Source organism: Cricetulus griseus, chromosome 2, assembly GCF_003668045.3.
Source record: "Cricetulus griseus strain 17A/GY chromosome 2, alternate assembly CriGri-PICRH-1.0, whole genome shotgun sequence".
NCBI classification, from domain to species: Eukaryota; Metazoa; Chordata; class Mammalia; order Rodentia; family Cricetidae; genus Cricetulus; species Cricetulus griseus.
Window position 1 is genome coordinate 332,147,373 of NC_048595.1, and position 14,685 is coordinate 332,162,057.

At 37.0% G+C, this 14,685-nt stretch overlaps 1 protein-coding gene and 1 long non-coding RNA gene across 5 annotated transcripts in view; one reads left to right on the forward strand and one right to left on the reverse strand.

The window, feature by feature from the left end:
• Window positions 1–5,222, forward strand: part of LOC107978309 — a 105,953-nt gene extending 100,731 nt beyond the window's left edge. For all 4 annotated transcript variants that reach the window (XR_004768532.1, XR_003482486.2, XR_003482488.2 and 1 more), the window contains one exon: window positions 4,749–5,222. This is a non-coding gene — a long non-coding RNA (uncharacterized LOC107978309). The remainder of the gene's footprint in view (window positions 1–4,748) is intronic.
• Window positions 1–14,685, reverse strand: part of Ndufs4 (NADH:ubiquinone oxidoreductase subunit S4) — a 103,363-nt gene that overhangs the window by 25,821 nt on the left and 62,857 nt on the right. Inside the window, exon 3 of the mRNA XM_027401435.2 lies at window positions 2,315–2,487. Coding sequence (XP_027257236.1) covers window positions 2,315–2,487 — 173 coding nt within the window. The remainder of the gene's footprint in view (window positions 1–2,314; window positions 2,488–14,685) is intronic.

Below are 14,685 nucleotides of genomic sequence, written 5' to 3' on the forward strand. Positions count from 1 at the left end.
GATGCAAAGACAAACAGATCTCTATGAGTTCAAGGCCAGCCTGGTCTACAGAGCGAGTTTCAGGACAGCCAGGGCTGTTACACAGAGAAACCCTGTCTTGAACTCCCCCACCCCACCCCCAAAAGAAACTAAACATTGAAAAAAAAAAAGATTCTGATATCAGCAAATATGACAGTTCCTGCTTTAGTAAAACAAAATTAGTCATTTTTTATACCTTATTTTTTCAAGCTAGTGAGTGGTATTTCTTAATATGACAACAAAGAGAACTAATTTTTTTTTTTTAAATATTTAAGGTGAAAAACATCTTAGATAAACCAACTGTAGAAAAGTTCTCTTGTTGCCGGGCATTGGTGGCGCATACCTTTAATACCAGTACTCCAGAGGCAGATAGAGGCAGAGGCAGAGGCAGTGGATCTCTGAGTTCCAGGCCAGAGGGAGTTCCAGGACAGCCTCCAAAACAATACAGAGAAACTCTGCTTCGAAAAACCAAAAAAAAAAAAAAAAGAAGAAGAAGAAGAAAGAAAGAAAGGAAAGAAAAGTTCTCTTGTTTTAAAAATATGTTTACTTTGGAGAAACTATACAACTATACATGTAGAGTATATAATTTTCAACCCATATATTAATTAAGTTATCTGTATTTCAGAATGTAAGTGTGATATTTATGAAAGCAATGCTATGATGATGACTGGTGAATATTTGTGAAGCACAGCCAAGTGAAATTTACTTACTAAACCAACTGATAACGTTTAAGACATATTACACAGAGCATGATATCTGGCATTTGAGAAAATAGAGTAGCAGCAGTCAGGTCTCTCTGGCTCTTTCTTGCCCTTCTGTCCTGAAACAGGCTGACTAGAAGTCTCTGACCTTCCTCTGAAGTCATTATGAAATGACTTCATTCTAGAGGTGACCATCATACCTAGAGAAATTGATGTATCCTGGAAGACACTGGCTAAAGGTAAGAATTTAAACAAAGAAGCCTGGCTAGCATCCCCCAGCTTATGTCCATTAGGTCATAGCTCCTTAGTCTAGCTCTAGCCATACCTTTACACAACTGTCTACACATCATCAAATCTGAGCATAAGAACATGTCTCTGTTTCTTTGGGTCTTTATTTGAAGGCTGTTTCATATCAAGTGTATATATATTTGTATGCTTATTCTATTGTTAATCTTGTTGACACTTCAGCCATTAGTGTTGTGATGACGTGTGTGTGTGTGTGTGTGTGTGTGTGTGTGTGTGTGTGTGTGCAAACTTCACAAATTCAACATTTTCTTCTCTTTCCCTCTCTCACCCCAACTCCTTATCTTCTTGCCCCAATCTAAAGTGTTTTCCTCAGAAACAAGCTAGAATATAAGAGGTATCAATACTGAAACAAGGATCTATTGCTGGTAAAGCATTAGTATGTGAATCCCAGGAACAGATGAATATACTAAAACCTCATGTAGCACAAAAGAATGATAATAACATTCTAACCACTAGGTATGGACAAAGATTTTTCTTCTAAATTTCCTTGGGTCTCTGAAAATATATGACTTACAAAAGACTCAATGTATTACATGAAACATAAAATTTATGATACCAAAACTCCTAGAAACTATGTTTTATATAATTTGTCTATAATTATAATTCTATTGCAATTTCAACATGGAAGAATATCTAACAAAAAGTCTCCTGGATCCATCAACAAAAACAGATGTCTTCTGAAATTTATTCTACTAGAATTTTTATTTTAGAATTTTTACTCTAAAAATTAATTTATAACTAATTTATAATCTTAACTGTAAAACTTGGGTTCCCATACCTTGAACAAACAAAATAAGTGTTATATAGGAGTATTATTTGAATCTAAAATAAGTTGAAACTGGTGCACTAAGGTAACTTATGGTAGGACGGCAATAACACTGAGGCCCATCTGCTCTATATAGCAAGCTCTGGGATGGCCAGAGCTACACAGTGAAAGCTTGTTTCAACAAACTAAAAGCCACTAGTGTCACTAAATTATGATAGCACTCCCAGAGTATTTTCAACTAATATTCATGCCATTTACCAGTGCTATCTCATCAACAGTACCCAGAAATAGTTCTGCAGTTTACTGTTATGAGCCAAACACATATGAACATGTCTGTAAATATATAAAGGATATATATATATATATATATATATATATATATATATATATATATTTCCATGTTTTCAGTTGTAGTGAAACCTACCTGTACTAAAAAGGATTTTAACAAGCATATTAGCTCTAAGAAAAGTTAGTGTTTAAAGAAAAAAATCAATTATCTGAAAACAATATTCAAAGTACTCACGTTGATGCCCAACCCATCAAAGGATTTTCCCATCTCTCTCTGGTATCAAACTCCAGCTTCCATTTCTTTGTGTTGTTTACTCCAGACTGCATATTATTTCGAGCAGGAACAAAGATCCTGACCTTTCTTGTTTTGATGTGCTCTTCTGGAACACCTGTTAAAGTAGTGATATCCTGAGGAAGAACAAGAAAACAAACATCTTTGATCGCCTGCATATCAACCCACATGCCTTTCCCACTTCCTATCTCCATATGCTTGTTTTCTGATTTGTTTAAAAATTGGGATAATCTTTCTGGCTTACCTCACTACTACCCTGATATTTTGTTTTATAAATCGCCATTGTGCTACCTGTAAATAATGAATTTGAGAACTGGTATTGCGGTACAGTGAAAGAGGAACTATCAAAATTTCTCTCTCCTTTGTACAGATTGAACCCAAGGTTTTCTGCAGGCCAAGCCAGTGCCCAACCACTGAATTATGAACAGTTCGTCATGCTATTCCTTTCCTTTCTTTCTTTTCTGCACAGACTCTCTTGTATCCAATAGCTAAAGACAACTTTGAACTTCTATTTTTAATGCTCCTGCTTCCACCTCTAGAGCCAGCATAATCATTTCTGAGGAGTATGTAGTCAATAGTTCTTACTTTGTGACAGGGGATAACTGATGTTATAGAAGCATAAAAGGCCCATTAAGGGAAAGTTGTTACCTCCTAGCCAAAAGAATGGAATCTGTCTCCTCCCTTAATAGTTAATCTCATGGTACTAGCCAATCACCTAGTCAAGAGACCATCCTGGGGGATGGGTATCCACCTTAAGTCATGCTAAAGAGATAGGAGGAGTAATTAATGCTTAATATGGATAACTTTTCCTTCCCAGAATTCCTACCCCCTATTTGGGATGTGGGGGAGTGGTATGTGGAAGTCAGGGTTGATTTCATCTATCTTTCTCAATTGCATGTTCATCTTATTTTTGAGACAAGGTCTCTCACTGAACTGGAAGTTCACCTGTTGGCTAGACTGGCTGGCCAACAAGCCCCATGGATCCTTCTTCCTCTACCTTCCCAGAGCTGGGATTATAGGTATATGCTGCTGTGCCTGGCTTTTCTATGGTTCCTGAGGATCTGAACTCAAGGCCTCATGTTTGTGTGCCAGGAGCTTTACCCACTTAGCATCCAAACCTTCAACACATATAGCATTCTTTTAAATAAAATATTTCAAATCATTAGGGACAGGGATGGAACATTGCATCCCATGTGTGAGGCCCTGAGTTCCATTCCCAGTACTACCAAAGGAAGGGGAAAGTTAATAAAGAAACTTTGAATAACTGCTTAAAATTAAGAAAGAGAATGAAATGGTTACATCAAACTTGTAAAACAAGAAAACATAGCCTGTTTTGTTAGGTTTTGTTTCAATGTCACATATATCCTCTAATGAAGGCTACTTACTTGTAGCTTGTTTGTTAGTGCTATGAATCAAAGCGCTATATTAGGTACTAGGGAAACATGTTTGTGTTAAGATTGTTACTTCAGTGAGTACCCAATTCTCTGCTTAACACAGTATCTTTCTCCCTGTACCATGAGACATGGTTATTTTGTTACAGCAATAGGCTTCCTTGTGTGTACTGTGTGGAATGTCTGTGTGTGTGTCAGGTTTCTTTCTCAGTTGCTCTCCACTCTATTTACTGAGATGGTCTCTCACTAAAACGGAAACTCGCTGATTTGGCTACTTAGGCTAGTTTGCTTGCTCTGGGGTCTTCTGTCCCCCACTCTCAAACCCTGGGATTATACTCCAGCAGTTATATCTGCTAAGCTTTTATGTGGGTGGAAAGGATCTGAACTCTGACTCTGACATTTATGCCACAAACACTTTATCCCTTAAGCCATCTCCTCAGCCAGATAGATATGAACATCTAATGTGTACTGACATTAGATTTTTTTCAAAGTTTTCTTACATCTAGTATAAAAGGCAACAAAGTGCTTTATATCTAGGAGACAAGAAAATGATATGACTACAATTAGTATAGAAAACTTAAGTATTAATAATGAATGGTAGCTTCAGAATAATTTTATTTTTGTGTGTGAGTGCAGGTGCAGTGTACTTCTGGAGGTCAGAGGACACACACACACACACACACACACACACACACACACACACACTTTTTTTGAAGGGGCTGGGAATTGAACTTAGGGCTTCACACATGGCGTGGCAAGAATTCTATTACTAAGGTATATTTCTAGCCCAAGTGTTACATTTTAAGAAGTGACTTTCTAAAGAATAGTCCTGTACTTAGAGCTTGAAGTGACATGGCTCTGTGGGAGGGGTCCTAGATGTTTACTTCTTCCTTTGCAACTGCCATTTAGTTTATTAATATTCTCTATTGTTGAGCTAATATATTTTCTAAAAAGATTTATTTATAATTATGTCTGTGTGTCTGCAGATACGTACAGATATGAGAGCAGGTGCCTCAGGAGTGCAGAAGAGGATGTCAGATCCCCTGGAGCTGGAATTACAGGAAGTTGTGAGCTACATGTGATGCTGGGAAGTGAACTCCGGTCCCCTGGAAGAATAGTTCTCACTCTTCTAAGCCATCTTTCTAGCCCCAGATTGATCATATTTCCTTTTTGTAGTTGTAGCAACATATAAACAGCCATTATAAGCATAGTATAAAATTAATGAGCAGGTGTCTCCTCCAAATCCCACATCAATGCCTCTATTCTGCACCAAGTTTCCAATGAATGAAACTATGCTACATGGCTGTTTCTCAACAGTATGAAAGGAAACATTCAATTAACTTTTGTTACCTCCAGAAAATAAGAATATAGGAAGTATTTGTTTTTCCATACTTCTATACTGTGATGCATATCTGGCAAAACAATCCAATAAAGCTTATACTTTATATATGAATTCATAACTATTGATGTTTCATGTCTCCTCAAATTCTGGCATTCTTTTTATTAACACATGTCCTTAATTTTAAGCTGATATTCAAGAAAGGAGTTTCTGAATTTTGAAGCCCTTGCAAGCTGTCCTGACAGACTCACTGTTTTTGCCTGCAGAAGATGTGAGCTCCTGCCACCCAGCTGAGCTGCTGCAGGACAGAATACAAAAGCGTGGCACTCACATGCTTGAGACACCTAATGGTCAGAGCTCTACAATTCCAAGTCCCTGCAGATGCACTCTCAGCTTACACAAACTTATTTCTCATCCTAGTAAAATGCACTGTTGTTATCATTTCATGCAAACAGCATCAGCTAGTAACAAGAACCTGTTCTCAAACACACACTGCAATGGGCTAATGCTCCCATTCCAAGATTCCATTCAAACACTAACACTTGGAAAGATCTGTAAGCCCTATGTTGAATGTCTTCAATGACTTCCTTTTTCTCTCAATTCACACTGAACAACCTGTGACTCATATTTTGCAAACAAGCAAACAAATAAAACACCAGTAAAATTAAACTGCTTAATTAGTGGAATTCCCTATGGATTTCTACTTTTGTTCTAAAATGCTGACCACCTATGCTCTTTCTAAAATACTGTTTTTATATAAGAAATGACCTAATTATGTCAATATTATCTTTTATTCTTTTTTCAAATTTCCTAGAAATCAGGAAAAAGTCAAGTCATGTAAGATATAAGAAGCTATCAAGTTGGCACCAAAGAATCTCAACTGACTAGTTAAGAATATCTGTTAGTTCTAATAAATCATATTACCACACAATTTCCTCAATTTTAAAGTTTCTTACTTTTAAACAGTTGAGTTAAAAATGAAATCTATTTCTACTATTAAAGAATGTAACTATCCTAATAATATTAAATGATAAAATATTAGTTTTCCATATTAAAAACTGATTCGGTTATCATCTGTCCCCACTTATCTTGTGTGAATTCAACTTTTTTTCTTTTTTAACAAAGGAAGTAAGGAACAAGCAATGGGAAGTTGGTGTCACAATGCAGAAAAACCTCCCAGCAAGCTTCCTGCAACCACCCAGCATTTAGTCTTGCTAGCCCGGCTCTTTTCAATACCAGAATTTCACACATTTCAATGACTATTATGACTTCAAAGAATCAAATTTTCATCATTGTCCGTCATCTGCCGGCTGATTTGTATAAAGGAGTTCTCCAGCATGCACTCCAAACAAAAGCCTCCTTACTTCTGTGGCTATATATCAAGTTTAAAAGTTCTGTTTGTGACAGTTGTGTCTTTGGTAAATTAGGGTGACACTGAAGAAGTGCAGCTGCTCTGCAGGAACCTCCTTTTTGGCATCATTTCACTTAAATAAAAACTGAATAATTAGCTTCTGCCTTTATTAAACCACAAAAATGCCACTAGCTTTAGTAATTACTTCCGGTTGCCCCACCCACTTACCCTTATCAGTTCACACTTATTGTAGAGAAATAATTAAGTGCTTTTACATTTCTAGATGAAGCTTTACTAGAAATCTTGCTGCATCCAAAGAAGTCACAATGTTTACCAGGCTATTTGGTAATTAGTTCACTAACAGCATTAGCATGGGTTGAAGCTAGAAATTTAGTAAGAGTGTCCATTAGAACATTAGTGACAATACTTATAGAGACTTGCTCTATTACAGGATATTAAAGACCAATTATGTTTAAATTATAGTAGAGTTAAAATTGATCTAAATTTTGATGACTGTTAATACTTTACGTCAATCATGAAAGATTAAAAAAAATTTAGATTTGTAATAATAACTTCCTTGTATAATACCCATCTGTAATTTCAACACTAGGGAGACAGAGGCAATAGGATTGTGAATTCTGGGCCACAGAGCAGGAAAGCCTCAAAAAGACAAACAGACAGACCAAAAACCCTTGCTTTTAAGTAACCAACAGAGACTTAGACCAAGAAACTCATTACAGGTTTAATGAGCAATTACAAAACAAGAATATATAGGATACATAGTTTCCACATAGTTAGTTACTTTGGAAGAATTTTAAAAATTGCTGGCCAAAGGAATTTAGATGTAATCATAAATGTTGAAGTAAATTTGAGTTGTGAAAGTAAATGCAATTCTTGTTTGTTTGCTCACCAACAAACTGGTGAAGAAATTCAAGCAGGTCATTAAATACTGGATGTGACACCCCTATATTTCCCATGTTGGGCAAAGTTATCACAGCACTAAAGTTAGAGTGCTGGTGTTATGAGGATTATAGGAAAACATCATGCAAACAAAACAAAAACTAGAGAACCTTTCAAAATACTAAAATACTTCTGTTATTCCTAGATTCCTCTGAGGAGGCAAGAACAATTGCTATAGAAACAAGGTATGTCAAAATTGGTTTGAATCCCAACTTTCAACCATAGGCAAACCTCTCTTGTTGCATATCCATAAATCAACATTCTTGTAAGCTACATACTGTGCTTAGCTTGAACAAGAATGTGTTACATACTGGACACAATGCTCCAGAGTAAACATCAACTCAATTCTCAAGAAAACTACTAGACATTTTTGAGATCCTACAAATAATGGGAAGCTGGTATCAAGATAGAGAAATATCCAATCTTTCTTGAAAACTGGTATCTAGTCAGTAGTTTTGCTTCAAGTCTGGAAAAAAGAAATACCTAGCCCGACGAAATACCTTCTCTTTGTAAGGGTTGGATACTGGAATGTTTTGGGCCAATCAGCCACCCTGTCTTTCTTCTCTCTCTCTCTCTCTCTCTCTCTCTCTCTCTCTCTCTCTCTCTCTCTCTCTGTGTGTGTGTGTGTGTGTGTGTGTGTGTGTGTGTGTCTCCCTCTCTCTCTCGGTCCCTCCCAGAAAAATCATCTCAACAGTAGAGCACTTGTTGTACAATCGGAGGAAGAGTTTAGTTCCCAGCATATACACAACAAGCAAGGCATTCTGCGCACAGTCTCAGCTCCAACACAGAAGGATCACGGAGGCTTGCTGGCCGCCAGCCTAGCTGAAAAATTTGAGTCCCAGGTTGAGAGAGAGACTGCCTCAAGGAATCGGTAGATAATGATAGAGGAGGTCACTTGATTCCCATTTCTAGTCTCTCTCTCTCCTCTCTCTCTCTCTCACTCACACACACACACACACACACACACACAACCACACACATATGCCTGAACACTCTCTCACACACATACAAAACTGAAAAAAATTCAGAATACCATGTATGTTAAGTAAACTTAAGTATGTGGAAAGGCCTATGACACCCATGATAATGAAGGAATAATGTATAATTTACCTATATTTCAACTCAAAGATTCTTCTGTGCAAAGTTATCTTAAGGGTTTGAAAGGATATAATGATAAGACTTTATTCCTAAGTGTAAGGAATCTATGTCTCTCTGTGTATCTAACTGTGTGTGTGTGTGTGTGTGTGTGTGTGTGTGTGTGTGTGTGTGTGTGTGTGTGTGTGTGTGACATAAGGTGACATATATACTTCAAATATTAGTTAAGAGCAAGAATTTTAATTCTTGACAAATTAGGAGGAACCCCAATCCTAACATTTGTGATCTGAAGGGCATTGACAACTTAGTCGCTTCAGCTGTAGAAGTTTCCTCCTTTACAAAGTACACAGCAAAACTTATCTCCTACGACCGGTTAGATGGGTTAAGTCTAGATGGGTTAAGTCAAAACAAGCAAAACACACCTGCTACAGTGGCCAAAGAAAAGAGACCTTTAAAAACAAAACTGTTATGTGTATGAATGTACTGCCTGAACAGATATATGTTCACCACCTGTGTCTGGTGCCTGTAGAGGCCAGAAGAGGGCATGAGAGCCCTTAGAACTGGAGTTAGGGATGGCTGTGAACTACCATATAGGTCCTGTATTCTCTATGAGAGCAACAAGCGCTCTTAACTGTTGAGCCATCAAGCTACCTAAAAGTAAACTCCTACTTTTTTAAAGGTAGGAAGGTGTCATAAAATGTCAGACCAAGGAGGGAGGATGAGACGATTCTTTCAGGATATTTATTTTTGAAAGATACTACTAGCTGGGCAGAGTGGCATGCGCCTTTAATCTCAGCATTTGGGAGGCAGAGGCAGGTGGACCTCTGTGAGTTGGAGGTCTACAGAGTTTGAGCAGAACATTGAGAGCTACTTAGTGAGACTTTTGTCTACAAGCAAACAAACAAAACCAATAAATAAATAAAATTACTAAAACATCAATAATATTAAACAAAATTTAAACAATATATCAATATGCTTAAAGCCCTACCAAAAACTTTCTTACTTTTATTACCTACCAATAAGTACCCATATGTTTATCCATTTTACTACTACTAAAGTTTTGTATTGATTACTTTCAAGTAACAGCATTTTTTCTCCACATAGATACTAGGTCTTCCTACTTTTTGTTTTAATAGCCTCATAGCAATTTATTCAGTTGATGTAGCACAATTTCTTAGTGTAATAAAAATTGTTTATTATGCTTTTTAAGGATATTATACTGCAATGAAAATCTTAGTAACAAACTTATTTTCCCGAAGATTCATTTTTAATTAGTGTTTCTGTGTGTATCTGTGCAAATGAGTATGGGTGCCCTCAAGAGACTAGAGGAATCAGAGAGATTCCTGAGAAACTCAGTTACAGGTGGTTGTGAACCACCAACATTGGCATTGGGTATTAATTTGGGTCTTGTGTAATAGCAGTAAGTGCTCTTCTTAACTGCAGAGCTATCTCTCCACACTTCTTGTATTGTCTGGGTTTTTTGTTTTTGTTTTTGTTTTGTTTTTTTGTTTTGTTTTGTTTTTTTGAGATAGGGTTTCTCTGTGAAGCCCTGGCTGGCCTGTACCTCCCAAGTGCTGGGATTAAAGGCATGTGCCACCACTGCCTGGCAGTAACTTTAAGGTTAGCCAGGAAGAATACATTTAGCTGTAACAAAAATTATCAGAATTTCTATAGTCTGACATATTATCTAATTAGTTTGCAATCAGGAGGTAAAATCCCATACTGTTGATCAACAATGTAAAAACAAATCAATTTCCATTCATACTTTTTTGTTTCTAAGACACAATCTCACTATGTAGCCCTGGGAGTCTGAAACTCAATTGTAGAACAGGCTGACCTCAAAATCAAAGATCTTCTGCCTCGACTTGCAGTGCCGGGATTAAGGACATTCGACAATCATGCCTGACAGTTCTTTATACTCCTGAGGCAGACACAGATACACATCAGTTAGTTTGACTTTAGTGTGTGTTCTTCACTTCCAACTATAAAGGAGAAAGGAACTTGATTTTGTTTGTTTAGATTTTGTCCTGCTTTCTATAACCCAATCAAGGGCAATCCTCTTGCTTTGCTTTCTGAGTGCAGAGATCACAAATGTGTCCCACAAGACCAGCTGAGTTTAATTTTTGATATACCTACAAACAAAAAATTAACAAAAGAGGCAGGGACAGCTCTCTGAGTTCAAGGCCAGTCAGCCTTGTCGACTTAGTAAGCTCCAGGTCAGACAGGGCCACATAGTGAGACCCTGTCACAAACAAGCAAACCCTAACTGAAAATTCCTTTGTCAAGAGACACTAAAAGAAGAAACAAGAATGCTAAGAAAATACTCATTAAAAACTAGGTGAGCTACTGAAAACTACAATTCTGGAACATCAGATATATGTGTACTGACAGAGATTTTTACTTTGTGGAGTTACATATTATAAAGTCATGGCTAAGAACACAGTACCTGGAAATAGTAGTATTTAGAAGTCACTCCTGTCTCCTGGTGAAATTCCTGACCTAAGACTCTCATCACAGACATCCTGTCCTAAACCAACCCAGAGGCTATGAAGAATCTACACCAACAGATGTTGACTTTCAGCTTAAGCGCATTAGTTACATCCTCACCTTTTTGTTCAATCACACATCTACACAACTGTCCATTTAGGAACCTAAGGAGAAACCTAAGAAGAAACCCCTAGGCTTTGGTTATTTCTGAAGCCTCCTGTATCACATAAAATGTTGACTAAATAACTAACTTACTATGTTTTTCTCTTGTCCATTTGTTTTGTTACTGGATGTAAGCCATGAACTCTTTGATGATTGAAGTTGCTGCTGCTTCTCCTCTGTGGTAGTAAATAATTAGACATGGCACCACAAATTAAGTCTACCAACAAGTTATTTTATAACCAAAGGCTGCAATACAAAAGTAAGCTTTCCCACTGTAAATCTTGAAAAAATCTACTAGATGATTCAAATATACTTGAAATAATATTTATTTTCTATTAATTTAGGAAAAACAGAAAGTAAAGTTGTTAAAAATATCATGCTTTAGGATATGGTGGCCCACCCACACGCCTTTAACCCCAGCACTCAGGAAGCAGACAGATCTCGGAGTTTGAGGCCAGCCTGGTCTACATAATGAGACCCTGTCTCAAAACAAAACAAAAACAAAATCAACCAAGCAAACAAACAAAATCATGCCTAGCAATTCATTGAAAATCAGAATGCTTAACAAAGTACTTTAAAAATTAATATGATTTTTTTCCTTTTTTTAAAAAAAACCTCATTTTTTGTTTTGTGGCTGTTTTTTATTCTGGCACTTGGAAATGGGGGGAGGGGTGGATCCCAGCTAGCCTGGAACTTACTACATAGACCAAGCTAGCCTCAAACTCAAAGAGCGATGCCTGCCTCTGCCTTCTGAGTACTGGAATTAAAGATATGTACCATCATGCTTAGCTTTTCTTTCCAAAAGAGACTTATTTTTATTATGGGTGTGTTTGCCTGGATGTGTGTAAGTGTATCATGTACATGCCTAGAGCCCGTGGGGCCAGAACAGCTTGTCAGATCCTTTGAATTTACAGACAGTTGTGAACAACCATGCAGAAGCTGACAACCAAACTCGGGTCCTTTACTAAAGCAACAATGATCCTAACTCTGAGCCAACCTCCTAGTCCCATAAATGTGATTTTAATACTTACAAAGATGTAACATTTAATAATGATAAAATTATTTTTAAGTAAAATTTATCAAAATTTTAATAGCTAAAATTATGTATTTCTTTGCTTTTTAAATTTCATTGTTCTGGGAAGTCAATCAACTAACTATCTTAAGGTACCTTGTAATATTTTCAGAACTATAATAATAAAAATTGGCTACAACAGCCTTGGAATTACATAACAACATTACAGTATGAAAACAATCTGTTATTTCTTAATCTAATAGAACTTTTTTACTCCCTGGTAAAAAGAGGCAGGCATATACACAATATATACCAAGAGATATGAAAGCAGAAACGGCAAGAGAAAACTACAAATGGCATAAATACTGAGTAAGTATCCAGCCAAAGGAGAATGCATAAACTTTTCTTAAAAAAAAAAAAAAGAAAACTCAAGTGATGGTTTGAGCAATAAACTAAACTAATAAAATCAGAAAAGGCTGGAAATAAAAAGATCTTAATTCAGCAGAAGCTGAAATTTTTATTTAATAAAAATGTTTATTAGGCAAACTGGGTGGGGTGGCATGTACCAATAATCCTAACTACTTGGGGAGGCAGAGGCAGGAAGATCCCATAAGCCCATGAGTTCACAGGTTAGCTCAGGCAACTTAGTAATATCTCATATCACACACACACACACACACACACACACACACACACACACACACGGTTGGGGATGGGGAGGTAACTCAGTTGGTTAAATACTTGTAATACAGCCATGAGCATCCGAATATAACCCCCAGAACCTAGGTAAAATAAACAGTGTGGTGGCACACACTTTAATTTTAGAGTTGGGGAGGCAAAGACAGGTAGATTCCCAGAGTTCAGTGTGTGTGTTGGGGGATGGGCAGCTCAGCAAGTTAATAAGGTAAAGGTCAGTGAGTGATAAAACAGTGGAGGTGGAAGTAGAAGAGACCCAAGGAATGACATCTGAGGTAGTTTTCTGGCTTCCACACAAAGATGAACATATATATGCAAGTGCAATATGTATATCAGTACACACAAACATATGAGACACAGTACACAAGTGAATATACACACACACACACACACATATATATATGTATATATGTATATATATATATATATATATATATATATATATATATATATATATTGAACTCACTTTTAAAACTCTAGGCTGCATCTTTATTGTCTACAGAAGAATTCCTCTCTCTTTTGTCAGAACTTGTATCTAAACAGCTAACTGAGCCAATTAGTGGGATTGGGGAATCATGAAGTATTATGTAGCTGGATCCATATGCACATATTCTCACATTCTAAACACTGTATTTTGACTCAGAGTTTATTCAGGCACATTCTTTTCATAACCTGTTGATACATGAAAATACCTTTTCTTTTAGGATAGTAATTTGATTCCCAAGTGTTGTTTCTTCCGAAACTACCAACAAAATACATCCCCTGCAAATTGTTGGGGGGGGGGGTTGTTTTGCTTTAATGTTTTGTATTTTAATGTGAAGTAAGATTAGAAAGATGTTTGCAAAATAATCTAAAGTCTGGCTACAATTTTACAATTTCCTTTTACATCTCAATCTTTTACAATTGTCTGGCCCTTACCTACTTTTGGTAGGAACTGTTATAAAGAAAGAAAAGTCTTTTTCCTCTACTGAGTGCAGTGACCTTCAGTAAGGAAAAGAAAATGCAGTTTGGCAATAGATAAAGAAAATCACGTAAAATTCTTTCATGGCTGTGGAGCAATGTAACAGAACAAAGGGTATATGATCTGGTAATCAGCCTTTCATTCAGATTCTTCTCCATAACCCTTCATCTTGGGAAACAAGGATGGCTCTGTACTCAAGCTTAATGGAAGGCAGCCCTCTCATAAAAGGCCTAAGATCTGCATCAGGTGAAGGTTAGGAAATCTCTATGTTTTCCTACCCTACACCAAGAGTCATGGAAGGAAGACCAGGGGGACTTTCCTGCTTCTGCCATTTTTATAAAACAAATCAATACACTTGTCATATTTGGGGACTGAATCAACTGAACTCACCATTTAAAAATTACCTTTATTGTTTTTTTCAAGGTGCGCAATGGAAAAGAACACAAAGTATACAGGCACATTTTTAATAACCTGATGATAAGAACAATGCCTTTTCTTTGAGGATAGTAATTTGATTCCTGTGCTGACTAGATTTATGTCAACTTGACACAATCTAAAGGCTGTAGAGGAAGCCTCAATTGAGAAAATGCCTCCATAAGGTGGGCAATTGGCAAGACTATGGGACATTTTCTTGATTAGAGATTAATGGGGGAGGGCCCAGCTACTGTGAGTGATATCATCCTGGGCTGATGATCCTGGGTTCTGTAAGAAAACAGACTGGGCAGTCAATGGTGGCACAGGCCTTTAATCCCAGCACTCGGTGGGCAGAGGCAGGTGAATTTCTGTGAGTTTAAGGCCAGCCGGGTCTACAGAGCAAGTTTCAAGACAGCCAGGACTGTTACACAGAGAAACCCTGTCTT